The 19,084-nt window shown below is 39.3% G+C and overlaps 1 protein-coding gene across 1 annotated transcript in view; it reads left to right on the top strand.

Annotated features, from left to right (window-relative positions):
* The window catches only part of LOC126456855 (protein 5NUC-like), a 91,932-nt gene extending 73,221 nt beyond the window's left edge, over positions 1 to 18,711 (top strand). The window contains exons 8-11 of the mRNA XM_050092672.1: positions 14,549 to 14,707; positions 15,221 to 15,430; positions 15,526 to 15,690; positions 18,602 to 18,711. Of these exons, the coding sequence (XP_049948629.1) occupies positions 14,549 to 14,707; positions 15,221 to 15,430; positions 15,526 to 15,690; positions 18,602 to 18,711 (644 nt within the window). The remainder of the gene's footprint in view (positions 1 to 14,548; positions 14,708 to 15,220; positions 15,431 to 15,525; positions 15,691 to 18,601) is intronic.
* Positions 18,712 to 19,084: the final 373 nt, after the last annotated feature.

Here is a 19,084-nt window from a genome sequence, read left to right on the forward strand (position 1 = left end):
TATCACACAGAGCCTCTCACCCTATATAAAAGACACCAACTGCTTTCTGGAATGTCACAAACCCATGCCCATCCTTCTCCCAGCTGGAACCTCTCTTCGTCACTATCCGTGTGACATCTGCACAGACGTCCCACACCGCAGATTGCATGTGGATAATGGCTGAAAAGCTACCCTGTAGAGCCTCCCACTGATAATGAAACAGGGCCAGTGGGGCTTTCCTTGTTGCTCGTGTTGCAGTCTCTCTTCTGTTGTGGTCAGGGCACTCACAGAGCAGAGTGAAGGGGTTGTTGGTGGTAATCAGTTTGCATGTTCCAAATATGCACCTGCTGTGTATCCCGGGAGGAGCCACACAGGGAGCAACTGACAGCACAAGTTGCAGTCAGCTCTAGATATTCACCCATGTTAGCATCAATGATGGTTGTTGCCTGAGTTCTGAGGCCCTTCTAAGTTATTTCCAGAGATTGACGGGTATGCTGAAGACAGCTAGCTTCTCTTGTGAGATCTTACACAGGTGTCAATTTATAGCATCATTCTGAAGACAGATTAGGGTCCTTGGATCTGCAGGCAGTGGAGCATTTAAACCAAAGGCTTAATTGGTTCTGTGATGAGCTCGGCTGTAGATATATACCTTGATGTAGCTACAGAGTGGAGAACTTTAAAGTTGCCCGTAGCAAATATGGAGCATAAGAATCACAGAATATTAGTTGTTAACAGCCAAAGTATTCACAGTAAGCTCTCAGAGCTCACATATCTCTTAGACAGCAGCTGGCCCACATAATATTAGGAATGAAAGTTGGTTGAAACCTGACATAGAAATAGGGAAATATTTGAGACGATATGGAATGTTTATTGGGAAGACATGTTAGACTCTACAAGAGAAGTATCTAGAGCAACAGGCAGAAGCATTAGGTCTAGTGATGTCAAACATGGAGCCAACTGAAAACTAACATGCACACGAGTAGTGTGGGTCAGTGGACTAATACTGGGATCTTTCTACCAGTTATCAGATTATCACAACGATCACAAAGGCATTCAAAGTTAGCATAAACCTAATAGCACAGAAATATCTTGAGCATATAATAATAGTAAGTATTGATTCTAATCTGTCCAGTATCGATTAGGAAAACTATGCGAACATATGATGGTAAGGACAAAAAGTCTTGAAAAGCAATACTGAATCCATTGTCTGACAACTGACTAGAATAGTTGGTTATACAGCTCACATGCAAAAGAAATATTTTAGACCTCCAGGCTATAAGCAGAAAGACTGAACTCAGGAAGAACTACTTGTGTGAAAAACAGCTCTATCTCTATTAATACATGACATCTTGCAAACAGCAGAGGCAGGTGGATAGAAGATTCCATCTTCCTAGATTTCCACAAGAATTTTGGCACTCTACCACATAACCAATTATTAGTCAGTATGTGGTCATAAGGAATCTCTTTGCAGATCTGTCATTAGCTGCATCAGTATTTGGCTAATAGACTGCTGTATGTTATACTGTTATGTTATTCAATCTTTATATTGAGCAAGTAGCAAAGGAAACAAAGGAAAAATTTGAAGTAGGAATTAAAATCCATGGAGAAAAAATAAAAACTTTGAGGTTCGCTGATGACATTGTAATTCTGTCAGAGACAGCAAAGGACCTGGAAGAGCAGCTGAGCGGAATGGACAGTGTGTTGAAAGGAGGATACAAGATGAACATCAACAAAAGCAAAATGCTGATAATGGAATGTAGTCGAATTAAATCAGATGAGGTTGAGGGAATTAAATTAGGAAATGAGATGCTTATAGTAGTAATGAGTTTTGCTATTTGGGGAGCAAAATAGCTGATGATGTGGTTGAAGTAGAGAGGATATAAAATGTAGACTGGCAATGATAAGGGGAGCGTTTCTGAAGAAGAGAAATTTGTTAACATCGAGTATAGATTTAAGTGTCAGGAAGTCATTTCTGAAAGTATTTGTATGGAAGTGAAATGTGGATGATAAATAGTTTAGATGAGAAGAGAATAGAAGCTTTTGAAATGTTGTGCTATAGAAGAATGCTGAAGATTAGATGGGTAGATCACGTAAGTAGTGAGGAAGTATTGAATAGGATTGGGGAGAAGAGAAATTTGTGGTACAACTTGACTAGAAGAAGGGATCGCTTGGTAGGACATATTCTGAGGCATCAAGGGATCACCAATTTAGTATCGGAGGGTAGCGTGGAAGGTAAAAATCGTAGAGGGAGACCAAGAGATGAATACACTAAGCAGATTCAGAAGGATGTAGGTTGCAGTAGGTACTGGGGGATGAAGAAGCTTGCACAGGATAGAGCAGCATGGAGAGCTGCATCAAACCAGTCTCTGGACTGAAGACCACAACAACAACAACAACAATATGTTATACTGAATGGAAAATTTTCGACAATACTGAAAGCAACACAGGGTGTGATACAAGGAAATGTGGTAGGACCTCTAATGTTCTCAACATGCATAAACCATTTGTCAAACGGGTTCAGTAACACTCACAGATTATTCGCTGACAGTGCTCTTACCTACAGGAGGGTTCACCTGCACCTGTATTCATACTCTTCAAATCACTGTGAAGTGCATGGTAGTGCTTGCTGTAGTTACCGTATTTACTCGAATCTAAGCTGCACTCGAATCTAAGCCGCATCTGAAAAATGAGACTCGAAATCAAGGAAAAAATATTTTCCCGAATCTAAGCCGCACCTGAAATTTTAGACTCGAAATTCAAGGGGAGAGAAAAATTATAGGCCGCATCTCCAAATCGAAACAAAGTTGGTCCATTGTAATATGAGACACAATTTAGGTCGAATGAATGACGATACAGCGACAGTAGTTTGGTTCGAGTCGTAAGCTCAGCAGTTAAGCTTTACCAGGTAGCCATTGCTATGCGTCAGGCACTCCGTCCGTATTTATACTGGTACCCTTCCTTTTCTACGTGCTTCGTCTGGTTTGAATTGATAGCTTATTTTTCTTTGATCTGATAAGCGCAGTTTTCTTTGTTAAAGGTGTTTACGTCACTCTAAGCTGAAAATGTGTTACTGTACTGTGTCATGCATTGTTTGCCGCATTCTGATAGTGCGTGTTTACGGCCTGTTGCAGCTTGCGGCATGGCTTGCTTTCGTGCGCGCTACCGCCGCTTTTTTTTTAAAAAAAAAAAAAAAAAAAAAAAAAAAAAAAAAAAAAAAAAAAAAAAAAAAAAAAAAAAAAAAAAAAAAAGAGGAGGAATTGTCTCATTAGCGAAACAATGGCAAGAAACTGCTATTTGTTGTTACTTACACTGCTGCTTTCTTTGATAATGATCAACAAGAACCAAATAATAGACTGCGTATGATAGAAGATGTTCTGAATGAGAGTTTAGCGAAAATTTTTCTCCGTTTGAAAAGCTTTGCAGGCGCCTCTTTAGTACACAGAAATTAGAGTCATCTTAGATTTAAAAATCTAGTCAATTGCCGCGCTTCATTTCTGACTGTATCACTATTAAGCATAAGAATAATACGAATATAAACATGACATGATATTTATATTCTTCCGCGTTTGCTGTTGTCTCACTCTAGTTTCGTAGTTTATTAGGCAGACCGGATTTAAATGAGATAGCAGCAAACATGAAACAATACATGGCAAAACGTTTATATGCGTATTATTCTTATGGTGACGAGAATACTGCATGTGATGCATAATTTATAAAAGTTCCATCTCTTCTCACAGATAGGAAAAAAATTCAGAACGTAGAGTTGGCCATATTGATAAACATCCCAAACAGTCTTGCCAGCCGGATTTTTGTAGTACATTGAAAATAGCTCGTCTTCCACCTTTTTTTTTTAAATTTATTTACTGACGCAGAGGTTTTGGCGCCAGTATTTATCTTTGTGCCTACAAAGCATGCCTGTGTAGCGCTACATATATTCGACGGCAGAAGTAAGTAGTGGCGGCACCCACCAACTTTTTTCAGAATTTCCACTGGCTTTGCACTCGATTCTAAGCCGCAGGTGGTTTTTTGGATTACAAAAACCGGAAAAAAAGTGCGGCTTAGATTCGAGTAAATATGGTAGTCAAACCCTGTCCTCGTGGTCCCTATTGGAGTGACTCTTTGAGAGGTGAAGAGTATCTCTAAATTCTTCACTTAATAACATTTCTTGAATATTTTTAAATAGGCTTTCACAGGCAGTTAGTGTCAATCTTCAAGTGCCAGTTTAGATTTTTCAACATTTCTGTGATGGTTTCTGTGGAGTAAGTCCCAACACTACCTGTCACCTGGAACTGATTCCATGTCTGCAGCACATCAGTTTCACTTCAGTGCACACAATCAATATCATTGGTTGACAAACATGACGATGCAGACCTTATCATTTGTCATGACTGTCCTTCGTGACATGATGGATATTTACTGTACTGTTCCACAGACGTTTCTAATGCAACCCTACTGGTGCATTACTTTCAGCTCAAATTCTGTACTCCATTTTAGTGTGGTAGCACTCGTGGCAACTTTGTGTCTATTTACAACTAGCATCAGAGGTGAACCTTCAATTGCTACAGGAACAGTCACAATAGAAACATGTCTGCATGACATATCCGAGTGATACAAAACTTTTGTTGATGTGTGTACATTATGCATCCCTACCTAGGTTCAGAATTGTTTTATACTCTGGTGCAAAAGTTTATAACAGAGATCAGGGAGAAACTTGAAAATGACCAGATATTCAAAATCAAAATAAAAGAATTAGCTCATTAGTCACTCCTATAATTCATCAGAATATTTGGTCTCAGGGATGTAAATTCTGTGTTACTCTAATGTTTGTTATAAACAGGTGTTGACTTTTACAGTACTTAGACAGCTGATAGTGATCTGTGTGTTACTTTATTTGAAGTAGTAGATAAAAACAGTAGCTGAGTAACATAAGAGGAGGAGCAATGGCTTTTTATTTGATGTAGCTATTTTTCTACTCATATACATAAACATGATAAAGTAGTTTAAAAGTAATTCCCATAATTATCAATGTGAGTGGGTTATCTCTAGTTACTATTTGTTGCTAGTGTTTTTTCCAGAAGCAGGTAGGCAGTGGATCCCTCTACCTATGAATGTATAACTTGACATGTTACACATCCCAGACTGCTCTCTTTTATACAAGATTTATGCAACATGATGTGTGAATGAATGAAAAGCTACTCTGGGGTATACCCATATGAAGTCTAAGGAGGGCAGGTGATCCTCCTCCAACCTTCCATGTCCAACTCCAGCCCCAGAAAATTGTGGTCTGTGCAAGCAAAACTTGCATCCCACAGATATACAAGGCCATTCAGCATCAGTTTGAGGAAAGCCAAATTTAAAATTGATATCAACTACATGTTAGTATACCCAGAGCCATTTCTCATGAAATCTGAAAATTATTTTGTTATCCATTGCTACTCTCCTTGCAACTGAAAATGCCAGGTGGCTCTGGGTTCTAAAAAGTTGAGGTAAGAAAGCCACATAAATTATGGTACATATCCTTTAAATGTACTGAATTAACTTTTATTCATCAATAAACACATAAAATAAAATTTAGTAAAGGGTAACGTGATAAACATTGAACTTACAAGGTTACAGCAAAGATGAAACTGGATTGGTTGTGGCTTGAGGTGTGGGTGAGGTGTGTGGGACAGTTGAGGGTAAAATCCGAGACACTTTGACACATTTGACAGAGACTTTCAAGGCTGTGCAATTGCATAGAATTTCTATCATGTGATCCTCTCTACACAACAGTGGGAAAGGACCAGGGTATGGCAGCTGTAAGGGTGATCTGCCTGAGTCAGTATGCAGCATTATGTGTACGTAGCTGTGCAAGTCTTTGTGCACAAACGCGTGATAGTCACCATGGTGAGAAGATGGCAGGCTGTGGATATTGGTTCAGCAGTACTTTAACAGCAGAAGCTCTGCCATGGCAGGCAGTGGTGCTAGCACTAAGTAGTCCACTGGAAAGTATGGACACTCGGCATATACCGTGTTGGCCGTAAATGCATCAATGTCACATTTGAACACTGTTTGGAGGCCTAAGAGAACTGAGGGAGGTGGGCCGGTCCAGTTTTCTTGGTGACACTTTAGTGATGCCTTTAAGGTGCTGTGCCACTACTGTATCTACATCTACGTCTACATCCATACTCCACAAGCCACCTGACAGTGTGTGGCGGAGGGTACCCTGAGTACCTCTATCAGTTCTCCCTTCTATTCCAGTCTCGTATTGTTTGTGGAAAGAAGGATTGTCGGTATGCTTCTGTGTGGGCTCTAATCTCTCTGATTTTATCCTCATTGTCTCTTCGCGAGATATACATAGGAGGGAGCAATATACTGCTTGACTCTTCGGTGAAGGTATGTTCTTGAAACTTTAACAAAAGCCCGTACCTAGCTACTGAGTGTCTCTCCTGCAGAGTCTTCCACTGGAGTTTATCTATCATCTCCATAACGCTTTTGCGATTACTAAATGATCCTATAACGAAGCACACTGCTCTCTGTTGGATCTTCCCTATCTCTTCTATCAACCCTATATGGTACGGATCCCACACTGCTGAGCAGTATTCAAGCAGTGGGCGAACAAGCGTACTGTAACCTACTTCATAACATTACTAGTGGGGTGATAGCTAGTTGTGTGGTGTTATTGAAAGATGCATAGTTTGACTAGCTCCTGGAATATGATGGAATGAAACTGGCAACCTTGATTGGTTGTAGTTGGGAGCAATCACTCAAAACACACAATCCACATACAAGTAAATGTTTTGCACTAGTTTTAGCTGAGGTAAAATGTCAGTAATAGAGTTGCCTCCATCAATCTTGTATGTTTGTCCATGGCAGTGGACAAGTACCTGTGTCAATCTGACAGTGGAAGAGTGCCGACCAGTTTGATGTGAACATAGGTGCATCTAGCTGGTGCACCCTATAATTTAGTGATGCCAATGTGTACTTGATGCTTTACTCTGTTGTCATGGGACGCAGGGATATGCCCACAAACGTGTGTCCTTCTTTACAGAGGGCCACACAAAGCAGTCTGTAAGCAACCTGATTGTAGTCTTGTCCCCTGGTTGAGATAGTCTGTGGATGCTATTGAAGGCTGTCTCGCATAATTTCTGAAAAATGCATGGGTGTGGTTCATTCTGGGAGAGCTCATGCCACAGCTTTAACTTTGAGCTTGTCACAGGAATCTGACTGAGGTGTAGCCCTGTGGAGAAATCCTTAACAGTGATTGCAGCTATGGATCTGTGCCCTTCTCTGCACTGAGTTCACTCTAGTCTATAGTCTTCCATTGTGCCACAGTTACGAGGGAAGCTGTCCGCAAAAAAATTGTTGGCACCTTTTCATTGCAGATGTCAGTTGTAAGTTGATTTCCCTAAATCGTTTCAGGCAAATGCCGGGATGGTTCCTTTGAAAGGGCACGGCCGATTTCCTTCCCAATCCTTCCCTAACCCGAGCTTGCGCTCCGTCTCTAATGACCTCGTTGTCGACGGGACGTTAAACACTAACCACCACCACCACCTGTAAGTTGATTTATGAACCCAGTATGTTGGAACTGTCTAGGTGAGCACTTCTCATTAACATTCTTGAACATGAAGGTAACTATTTTCTGGTCTGATAAAAATAAACATTTGTCGAGCTTTGATTTGAGATCAAAAGTATCTGACTGTGTCGTGAACTGTGAACAGCTCTCTATCATGTGCACTTCCAGGCTGCTTGCATCATTTTTGAGAAAAGTTATGTTGGTCAACCTGTTGGTGGAGTGCTGTGCCAGTTCCTAACTGAATCACACTGATAATCATAGTCAGGTGAATGTGAGACACAGGACAAATGAGAAGCACTGCTAATTTATGCTCACCTGGAGACTGCAGAATGCCTTTTCCATCTGGGTGTCCACTTAACAGGTCACCATCATATGGTGTCACAGCCTGTGAGCACATCCATGAGACGTGCCTGTACAGCTGCCATTACCTGAAAGTACCTCTGTTGCTGATAATCTGTTGGTTTTGAGCAGGATTTTTAGTGTTGCAGTCTTCTCTTTCAATGGCATGTCATTGGCCAAAATGGTTTGGCAAAGGAAAGTGACTTGAGCGTTTCCAGTGATGCATTTGTCCTCATTCACAATTATTCCATGGTCAAAAACTACCACATTTCACACACATTAAAAGAATTTTTGGTGGCCAGCTCCTTCTATTCCCTCCATGAGTTTCTCAACAAGTGCAGTATACCATTTTAATGAAAATTTATTATACATTAATTTTTGACAATACTTGGTTTTAACAGCCAAGTAACTACCTACTGTGTGAATGATGGATGTATGGAAAGCAGATGTACGTCTCAAGTCTGTAAATAGTGGAAGTTTAATTTTAAATCTTGTACATAATCTGACTGTTCTTAACTGAGGATCATTGAAATGAATAATTTACCTTAATTTTTGACAATACATGGTTGTAATAGCCAAGAAACTAGCAAATGTCTGAATGATGGATTGAATGAAAGCAGATGTAAGTATTAAACCTTTAAATATTAGAAGTTTAAATTTAATTCATGTACATAATTGTACTGTTTATTGACTGAGGATCATTAAAATTAATGAATCTCAAGTTTTTCTAATTACATTTTTGTAATGTGTTTATCTGACGTTTTCCACACCCAGGAGGATTCCCTCTTTTATGGGTCTAAGGAATGAATAATTAATCTAATCTAAAAATTTAATCTCATGCTGTTCATGTACTTTATTGTCAATAGAGAACACCAAAATGTCACCCAAGTAAGCAAAAGAAAATGGAAGTCCTTTCAATACGTCATCCTGTTGATGCAGTATTTTTAAGGGCTAAAAGCATGAATAAAAATTCAAATAAACAAATGATGTGATCACCACAGCCTTCTGGATGCCTCTCACCACTAATGGTATTTGGTTATCTGCTTTTCAATTGACAAGGGTGCTGAAAACCTTTGCACCACCTAAGGTGCACATGAAGTTCTGTACATTGGGCACCAGGCTCCCGTCTGCAATTGCTCTTGTATTTAAAGAATAGTAATTGCAACATGGCCCCCATGATCTGCCTTCCTTGCAGAAGAGATGTAGGTGGTTGATGACCACGGGCTGTCAGACCCACAGATGATCCCAAGCTGAAACATCTCCTCAAAAGTTTCCATTGTTTCAATATGCTGTTGAAGTGCAGTTCTGCATGCACGTAATGAGATGGGTTATCTTGCTGTGGTGCAGGTGTGATGCACTGTATTATGCTTGATGCCACTGTAGTGAGCCTGCATCTGTAACTTGCTTGATGATTTTATTCCACAGCTCTCAGGTGTCCTCTTTGTAGGAGCATTTCCGCATTTCAAATAGGCAATTACAGTCTTGGCCATACTAACTCGGTTTCCATGTCAGATAATTTTGCTTTCATGTCCTGGTTTTCATTGCAAATATCTTCTTTGTGTTGTATTACATGATCACACCTTGCTGTCGCAACACGTGGCTCAGCTTGTAAATCAAAGCACTCGATTGTCAGTTGTGTGGGGTTTTTAATATTGCATGCTGAAGAAGCTGTGATGTGCTTGTCAGAGGCATAGACATGTCAACCCTCTGTAATGCACTGTAAGCAGGGAGACTTCTGGCCCCTTATACTGCACTGTTCTCACTTCTGTCCAGCAAGTATGTTCTCTGCAGATCACTGTTAGTGCAAAGTGTGTGACAAAGTCAGCGGCCAAAATAAGCAACATCAGCAACTACAAATGATCAACTGGAAGGGTTGGAGAGACCGACATTGAAGGTGAGCACTTTGTGGCCATAGGTGCTGATTGCAGAATTGTCAACTGCTTTAAACCATGCCTGAATATGTTTGTTGCCTGGTGCATAGCTGGCAGGCAGTGTACCAAAGTCAGAGTACATCTCTCGTGCCTGTATGCCTGTCTGATACATAAAGACCTTTAGATGCATTAGTATGTAAATGTGGAGATAGCTTGTTGAGGGTAGTGTGTACATGCTGAACTGCTACAGTGTACATGCTGGTTATTGTGGTTCAGACTGTCTCTGAATGTTTATTGACATTCTATGCATATGTTATTGTACTGTTGGCACTTTCTGTCGGATGTGCAGACTGTCGTGCCTAGTTCAGATTGCAGTTGCCATTTGGACAACAGCATGGTGAGGTACACTTTACAGCATTTTGGCAGAAATGTTTGTGGCACCAGCTACCCCCTGGATGTTGTTCCCCTGTCACCGTAGTCCTTGTGATGGTGACACCAGGTTACACTGGGCCTGTGGTTGACTGTTGGTACCCCACTGTTACTGCTGCATCTGCACCTGTGCTGCCAACACTACTATTGTGGTTCATAATCTCCATATTTCCTCAGAAGCACTTGCGGGTGTAATGACAGCCCGGGTTCGGTCAGGCAGTCCGCCAATGCTGCCGCAGCCACTGTTGCAGGAAACTATGAGGATTATACAGAACCTATCAATGACCTATAGCCATTTGTTGGGTGATTTATTGTCATATTCTGCTACTGCTGTGCCAGTAGTAGTTGCTGCCAAACGTGTAGCAACACAATGTTGGACACTGTGGAGCTGTTTACTGAATTACATATATGTTGCGGGAACTCTGATGGGGTTCTTTCATCACTTTTCCTTGTTGTATCACCTGCCTGATTTTGAGGTCGGTGGATTCTGTATAGCAAACAATCAACATACTTTTAGCTTTTTGTAAGCTCAGTCTCGTGGAGCATGCACAATAATGTCCAAACCCAATGCTGTAGTTTGGTGTTCCAAATTATTAATCATCAGAGCAAATGTTTTGTTGTTGTTGGTCATTACTGTAGACAAAATATGTTTTCCATTACTGCAGTCCAAGTTTGTGGTTGGATGGGCATAAATGATGGAGCCTGTAATTGAAGGAGTGGTGCAGACGAACTGGGGAGCAGAGCCTGTAATTGCAGGCATGTTCCAGATGAAATGGATCCATTGGATGAATAGTTTGTTGCTCCAAGCTGTGGTCACACATGGACGATGTCACCAGTACCATTAAAGTTCTTGAGGCTGATGTAACCACATGCTCAATTTTTGCAGGAAAATTCACTGCACCACGGTTTGGAACTGACCAGGTCACCTGCATCTGTGGTTCCATTATAGAGTTTATCATTACATGTGGTCATGACATGGAAGAATTTACATGGACCAACAGAGTTTTTAAGTTCGATTTTACATTGCCTTCCACTTTAGCAGTAGCATTCACTGCACTGTGGTATGGAGCTGGCCATGTTGCCTGCATTTCTGGGGTCTTTACAGAACTAGTGCTGTTTTCATTACACTGCACAGGGTTCATATTCTGTGGTGAGTTCCAAAACTTGTATGTCATTGCAGAGTTGATTGATGTTGTCAACGGTGGTGAGGGATAGCTTGTTGTCATCCGCCATCATTTGAGTATGTATTTCACTGTCTGTCAAGGACACTAGTCACAGAAAGATATGAACATTATTAAGGGCCAGCAATTATGTAGTGAAATAGCCAACACAAATAAATTATGGTATGTACCCCTTAAGGGTGCAGAATTAACTTTTATTCATCAATGAAAGCTTACAATAACATTCAGTAAAGAATAAAGCGAACTGCACTGAATTTACGAGACCACAGCAAACATCAGAAATGCATGTCATGTGTGCATATCAATAGTCTCACGGCACACAAACACAAAATACATTACTGCTGAAAGCATTCCGTTGTGCTTTACTCTCAGTTCAGTATGTTTTTTCTTGTGTTGCCCACCAATATAAAAAACAACTAAAATTGTGAATACAGAAACCACAGCATGAATTGGACAGATTGCTATTCACCATACAGAGAAGGCACTGATTGGCAGACAAGCACATTTAAAAGTAGACTGTTGAAAAATATTAGCTTTCAAAGTCTTTATTAGATGACAGACAAACACATATGCCCAACTCACACACATGCATGACCACTGTCATCTTTGGGTGTTGTGACCTGCAACATAATTAGTTGCTCCAGCGCTTCCATGACAATGATTCTGTCAGCTTTACTACACTTAAAATTCTTATGAATACCTTTTATTCATTTTCATGGAGATGGGAGATTGATTAGTGGAAGAGAGAGGGCATCTAAGGCCAAATAATGTACCAGACATACAACGTTTATCTTTCATGTATTTTTTGAGACACATACCATTCTAACACTCCATTAAGTACATGGTCCAGTCGCATCAATATGATCACATTTATGTTTGCCATCAACGTTCAATAACCACTCACAGGTGGCAACACTGGCAGTGGAGGGTATATAAGCATGTCAGAGGGATGCAGCAAACAGTGCAGTCTCTGCTGTAATGCAGAAACTCTAACATAGCCACCTTGTGATTAATTAATTAAACTCCATGATTATAGAAACTGATTAACTTAATAACAAGTTGCTGTCAATTTAAGTGAACTTTAGAAGGCTGACTGCTTAGATCTTATAACAGAAATCTCCAGCATGTTGTAGAAACTGTACATTGGGGTGCTTAATCCATTTCCAGATAGTCCTGAGAACTCAACATGTGATGCTCTGATGTTTTAAATAAAAGTAAACTCCAGCGAACCTTCCTTTTGACAGCCTATATTTTCTCAAACAATGTAATTACACAGACCTCCCATTACAGATCAACGACAACCCATAACTTGTTTTTTATTTAACATGCAGCACTGCTTATATACTTGCTTGACAGTACATGCTCTTTTGGTGTTATTGTTTACAAAATAGATCTATCAAATTACAGTTAGCAGTTTAGAAGGCTACAAAATATTCTGTTATCACAATTCTGAAGTAAACAAATGTTTGCTTATAATGAATATAGTTTCAAGTATTGGATTTTAGGTTTTGAGACAAAAATAAAATGATGAAATGTGGTTAACAATGCTTGACACAAAATTACAGTTACCTTATTAATTACTGAATAACCTTTTGTGCTAACGTAAATAGAAGAACTTTACAGACTGTGGAATTAGATTACAAGCTTCACATGTTATACAAAAACTTTGTTTTGTCAGAATCTCCAAAACGTCATTTATTTATGTCTGAAAGTTCTAGAAGGTGTAATTACAAAATTAATTACAGGAATTCTGAGTCTGGCATCTTTAATAACATGATTCTCTAAGATCCTACATGAATTTGATCACATCTGATGTCATGAAACATTTTGAATTGTTAATTTGGCCTTACATGAAATAATCAAATTTTAGTGATTAATTTGCTAATTAGTTACAAGCTGGAATTTGATACTGACATTATCATGAGATCTTCACTTATTGTTTTCAAAAGTTACATAATTAGTTTTCTCATACCCATTATCAAATTGCTGATTCAGAAATAATGCATTACTGATAATTACAGATTATGGCTAATTACTTTTACCTTGTAGGCTGATAAGCTAAATTGATATGCTACATCATGTACATAATGTATGTATTAGCATATGAAGATAAATTATGAAGCAAAAGATATTTCATTACATAATGAATGTAATGTGGATTGGGTGGAACACTGAGGAACTGTCTTGTGTTGTACTGAACAGTTCATAAACAGTCCCTCACTAAGTCCTATTACAAAACTGAGTGATTGATCTGATGCCCAAAAGGGCCTGATCATTGCCTTTCAGCCCAAGGGTAGAAGCAGTTCCAAAACGGCTAAGTTTGTTAAGTGTTCATGTGCCTCTAAGGTTAAAGTATACCGTCTAAGGCAAAATGGCACTATCCAAAACCAGCAGCACGGCGACTGCGAGAAACTGACTGCCCAGATGTGTCAAGGGGCTACCACAGTGTCTCCTCAATGACCGTGCAGTGAATGTTATTGCTTATGGGCCTCCACAGCAGCTACCTAGTTCATGCATCCATGCTGACTGCTGTTCATCAGTGATATGCTCCATCAGACCGATGGCTGTTGGCAGGCGTGGCATGAAATGTCTGAAAGCAAATGCCCTGCTCATGTTATGGCCTGGGAAATGTTCTCATGGCATTCCCTGCGTGATCTCATCATTCTGTAAGGCACAGTGGATCAACACAAGTATGCACCTGTCCTTGGGAACTATGTACACCCCAAAATTCAGTTTGTTTTCCCTTGGCCGGATGGCACCTACGAGCAGGACAATGCAATGTGTTACACAGCTCACAGTTTATGTGTGTGGTTTGAAGAGCACAAGGGTGAGTTTACAGTACACCCCTGGCCACCAAACTCCCTGGATTTAAACCCAATTGAGAATCTGTGGGACAACTTCGACGGGGCTGTTCGTGCCGTGGATCCTCAGCCGAGAAACCTAGCACAGCTGGCCGTGGCAATGGGGTCCGCATGGCTCCACATCCCTGTTGTCTTTAAGTGTTCTGTGCTGCAAAAGCTGGATATTCAGGCTTCCGACATGTGGTCACCATTAATGTAACTGGACAGTGTAAATATCTGTTACATATTCTTACATGGACCGAATATTATTGGATCAAGTATATTTATCTCATCAACATCTTTAATGTTTACAATGATATCTTTTAATAGTGATAAACATTTGCATGATTTCAGGTAATATCAGTGTGGCTGATATATATGGGATCTTTGAGAATGATTCTTACATTTATTCTGTAACGCTGAGTGGGCAACAACTGAAAGAAATGTTTGAAGAGGCAGTGTCTGACTATAGGTCACCCTCTGAACCGATGAAAAATTTCCTGCAAGTATCTAGTAAGTAATATTCCCAGGTAATTCATACTGAAAAATTTTTCAAATCTGTAACAGGGTCACTTTAACTAACTAGAATTAAATACTGATACAGGCATAAGGCAGACATATTTGTGATTCATACATGTATTACTTTTTAAGTGGCTCTTCTATTTTATAATGTAGACTGTTTCCTGCAAAACAGCCGGCTGGGGTGGCCAAGTGGTTCTAGGTGCTACAGTCTGGAACCGCGCGACCGCTACGGTCGCAGGTTCGAATCCTGCCTCGGGCATGGATGTGTGTGAAGTCCTTAGGTTAGTTAGGTTTAAGGAGTTCTAGGTTCTAGGGGACTGATGACCTCAGAAGTTAAGTCCCATAGTGCTCAGAGCCATTTGAACCTGCAAAACACTATACGTAAGATTACAGTTTACTATGATGCCCTTACTTTGGGCCTAATTAATTTTGCCTTTTATTTTAATCATTGCATTAATGCATTATTAGCACAGTAATTAATTCTCCTTCTTGTTAATATTTCAGATTATCTTCATGCAACTTACAACCTGGAAAATAAAGCAGGGGAAAGAGTGAAACAAATACAAATATTTAATATTAGTGACCCTAGAGGATTCAACACTGTGAATTTTAATGATGCAACAATTAGTTATAATGTAGCACTTCCAAAATTTGTTCTGGAAGGAAATAACTTCTCATTTGTTAAGAGTGAATCTTTGAATCCTAAATTTTATAGTGAGTATCAATTCTGATTTTAGTATGAAACATTTGAAGAGTACTTTAGTATTGAAAACTGTATTTCATTAGTTAAATACACAACTTCTCTGCAGAGTTTACATTCCTGGATAGTTTGACTGACTACATTTCATGGAAAGGTTCACTTCAAAGCAGTGCTATACCTGTTATTCCAACAGTTGGTGAGAGAATTAAATTTTATAAAGGAACAAGCAATTCTGGAGAAACCTGCTATAACAATACAGGAGAGGTTGTAATAAGTAAGTAATTCTGTTAAGTTTTCATTCAACTTTTATTTAGTTAATTCATATGTGAAATTATATAGTTATAGAAAAAGAAGGAAGGAAGGAAGATCAGGGTTTAATATAATGTTGATGAGTCAGAGAGGATGTCAGAGATTTAGCATGAGATTGGATTGAGGAAAATATGGGGAACGAAATTGGTTGAATCCTCCTCAAAAGATCCATGATGGCATTTGTCTTAAACAAGATGGAAACTATGGGAAACCTAAATCTGAATGGATAAGATGTAATTTGAACCACCATTATCTGGAATGTGAGAGGCAAATAAGTCATAATGAAGTACTTGATAGCAGTAATAATTTTTTGGTAATCATATTTGATATTCTCTTATTCTGAGGTCAGTTTTATTTTTAATGGGATGCATTTATAGTTCAATTCTTTTATCTTGGCGGCTCGCGCATGCCCGCCCAGACGCGGGAGATTGCTGCGTTGCCAGTTGCACACATCGCACGCGCCAATAGAAGCAGCGCCATAGTATAGCATAGTTCGCAAGCTTACGTTTAGGGGTGAGCGCGCAGTTCATGAAGTAAAGCCACCACGGCCGCATTAACCCTTTCGCTGCTACAGAGACGTGCACCCCGGATTCTGCGCTGTGGGCGATTTTGTCACTGCACTGCTCGCCTGTGCAGACACACGGTGTTCCGACTGCTTTGACACTCTTTATCATTCGATTCCACAAAAACTATTTGGCTCAAAAATTAGATTTTTACCTATCTTCTTGACTGATACCTTCCCCGCATAAATGACTTAATTTTGTTTCGATGTTCAACGCAGTTATTATGCAGCATTAAATATAGTAAACCATTGCACGAAATTTTGAAGAGTTTGCAGAGGTAAAGTCCATAGAGTATACTTTCCGTATGGTCGATTTTAGTTGCCACAATGTTGAGAATGAAATGTGGACAAGATACCTATATATTTCATTTAATTTAAGTACCACATAAGTGTCGTATGTAATATTGAGAAATATTCCACCTTTCGCGACTGTAACAAAAGTTTTACTTACACTGGGCACGTTTGGCTTTATTTTAAAGCACTTCAATCAATCAAAAGGAAGTAGACAAAATACATTAAACAAAACTGCGGACTTACAAAAACATTAGGACTTGAATATACCGTCTGTCAGTGAAGTGCTCAGAGCTATGTCAAATATAATTTTGTGTGTGGCACACACAAACAGTATTTATTTGCTAAAACACTGATCAGCCGACACAAACGTTGAATATTGTGTTACCGCAGCACAAAACTATGAAAGATGACTTGGCAATGGAGGAGACAAAATACTGTCCACTGAAGATGCTTCAAAAGAGAAAAACGTGTCTGGTCTAAATAAGTCGCTTATTACAGTTGCAGAAGAGGAACATATTTCAATACCATAGGTAAAACTGTGACTGTGGAACAAAAACAAGAAAGAGAACACGAGTACCACTGTGTATGTACCATACCTTTCAGTGATTGAAGTGCTTTAAAACAAAGCCAAAAGCGCCTGGTGTAAATAAAACTTTTATTACAGTCGCGAAAGATGGAATATTTCTCAATATTACAGACGACACCTATGTGGTACTTAAACTAAATGAGATATTGTTATACAGTAAATTTTATATGAATTTTCTCAACATTGTGGCAACTAAAATCGACCATACGGAAAGTATACGCTATGGACTTTTACCTCTGCAAACTCTTCAAAATTCCGTGCAATGGTTTACTTCATTTAATGCTGCACAATAACTGCACAATAAATTTAGTCATTTATGGGGGGAAGGCATCAGTCAAGATGATGTGTAAAAATCAAATTTTTGGGCCAAATAGTTTTTGTGAAATCGAATGATAAAGTGTGTCAAAGCAGTCGGAACACCGTGTGTCTGCACAGGCAAGCAGTGCAGTGATGACAAAATCGCGCACAGCGCGGAATGCGGGGAACACATGTCTGCAGCAGCCAAAGGGTTAATGAAGAGACAAAGCACTAGAAATTTCAAAAAACTCCATTTAAACGAATAAAATTCTTGAAGTAAGACACTTCGATATTATTTTTAAATAAAGAAAAATTTATGCACCACACAAGGTTTGACCTTTTCGCTTAGTATCTCAGCACTTTAACCATTACGCTAACGCAGCTCGTTTGGCAGTAATACTCCATAAGGATTCTAATATGTCAAGCAAAATACTGACAAACACTATTGGTATGACTATGAATTACTCATGCTTCGTCTAAGTACAATAGGAAATAAACAATTACCGCTGTTCTTTATTGCGAAAAAGCGGTTCGTGAGATTGATACAAACACCTTCCCTTGTTATCGCCTGAATTAGGAGTCTTATTGCTTGTTTGGTTTAATTAATAATATAATATGAAGCAATTGGTATAAAGAACACTTTTTCCAAACTTTCTATAAAACAAAGTCTGCTATCAAGACATGGCTTTTGTTCTATTACTTTATTTATGACTGAACGATTCTAAAACTGAAGACACTCGTCCGTGCTCTGCACTGCAGCGAGATCTGGCAACATCGTTCTCTGTTCATTGGCTGACTGTGTTTTGTGACGTCAGATGCGCAGAACGAACCTAAACTCGGCCGCCAAGATATATGACGCGCACTTTAGTAGCTTCCACCTACTGGGATAAAACTTCAGTGTTGTATACCGCATTCCGTTTTTGCTGTAGCTCCTGATATTTATATGGGTAATTCAAGATAGTACCACCGCCACAGATTATGTATTCATACAATGTGATGTTAAGTGATGCAATAGAAAACTCAACATCGGTGCAAATTAAGCATATTTTAAGTTCTAATTTTACTTTTATCATAAAAGAATCATGCTATTTATTTAAAACTGTGAACATCTTGAAGGACCATGTTCTCATTTTCCAGTTACTCTGGTAATAATTGTGGTAATAGCTGGTGCAGGATTTGCTGGCTGGAAGTTCCTGTACCCTAAATATAGAGCAAGGCGAGGATCAAGGATAGCACTGATTATGTGATCCTGGAAAAAAATTACAGTGTGGCTATAATGAAGACAAAAGACTGTTATGACCATATACAAAAGAAAGTACCTGATGGTTTTTAATGGTTTTAAAGATATAAAGCAGAGCATTGGTTAGATTATACTAATATCACTTTATTGGAATATAAAACATTGTTTAAATTTATGTTTACATTTATCAGTTATAGCAAAGATAGCTTTATCACAAAACTATGTGAAAACTATACATTTTGTTGGACAAATATGAAGATACACACACACACACACACACACACACACACACACACACACACACACACACACACACACACGAGAGAGAGAGATCGTTTGACTTAAGGAACACACACACACACACACGAGAGAGAGAGAGA

Source organism: Schistocerca serialis, chromosome 1 (genome assembly GCF_023864345.2).
Source record: "Schistocerca serialis cubense isolate TAMUIC-IGC-003099 chromosome 1, iqSchSeri2.2, whole genome shotgun sequence".
Classification (NCBI taxonomy): Eukaryota; Metazoa; Arthropoda; class Insecta; order Orthoptera; family Acrididae; genus Schistocerca; species Schistocerca serialis.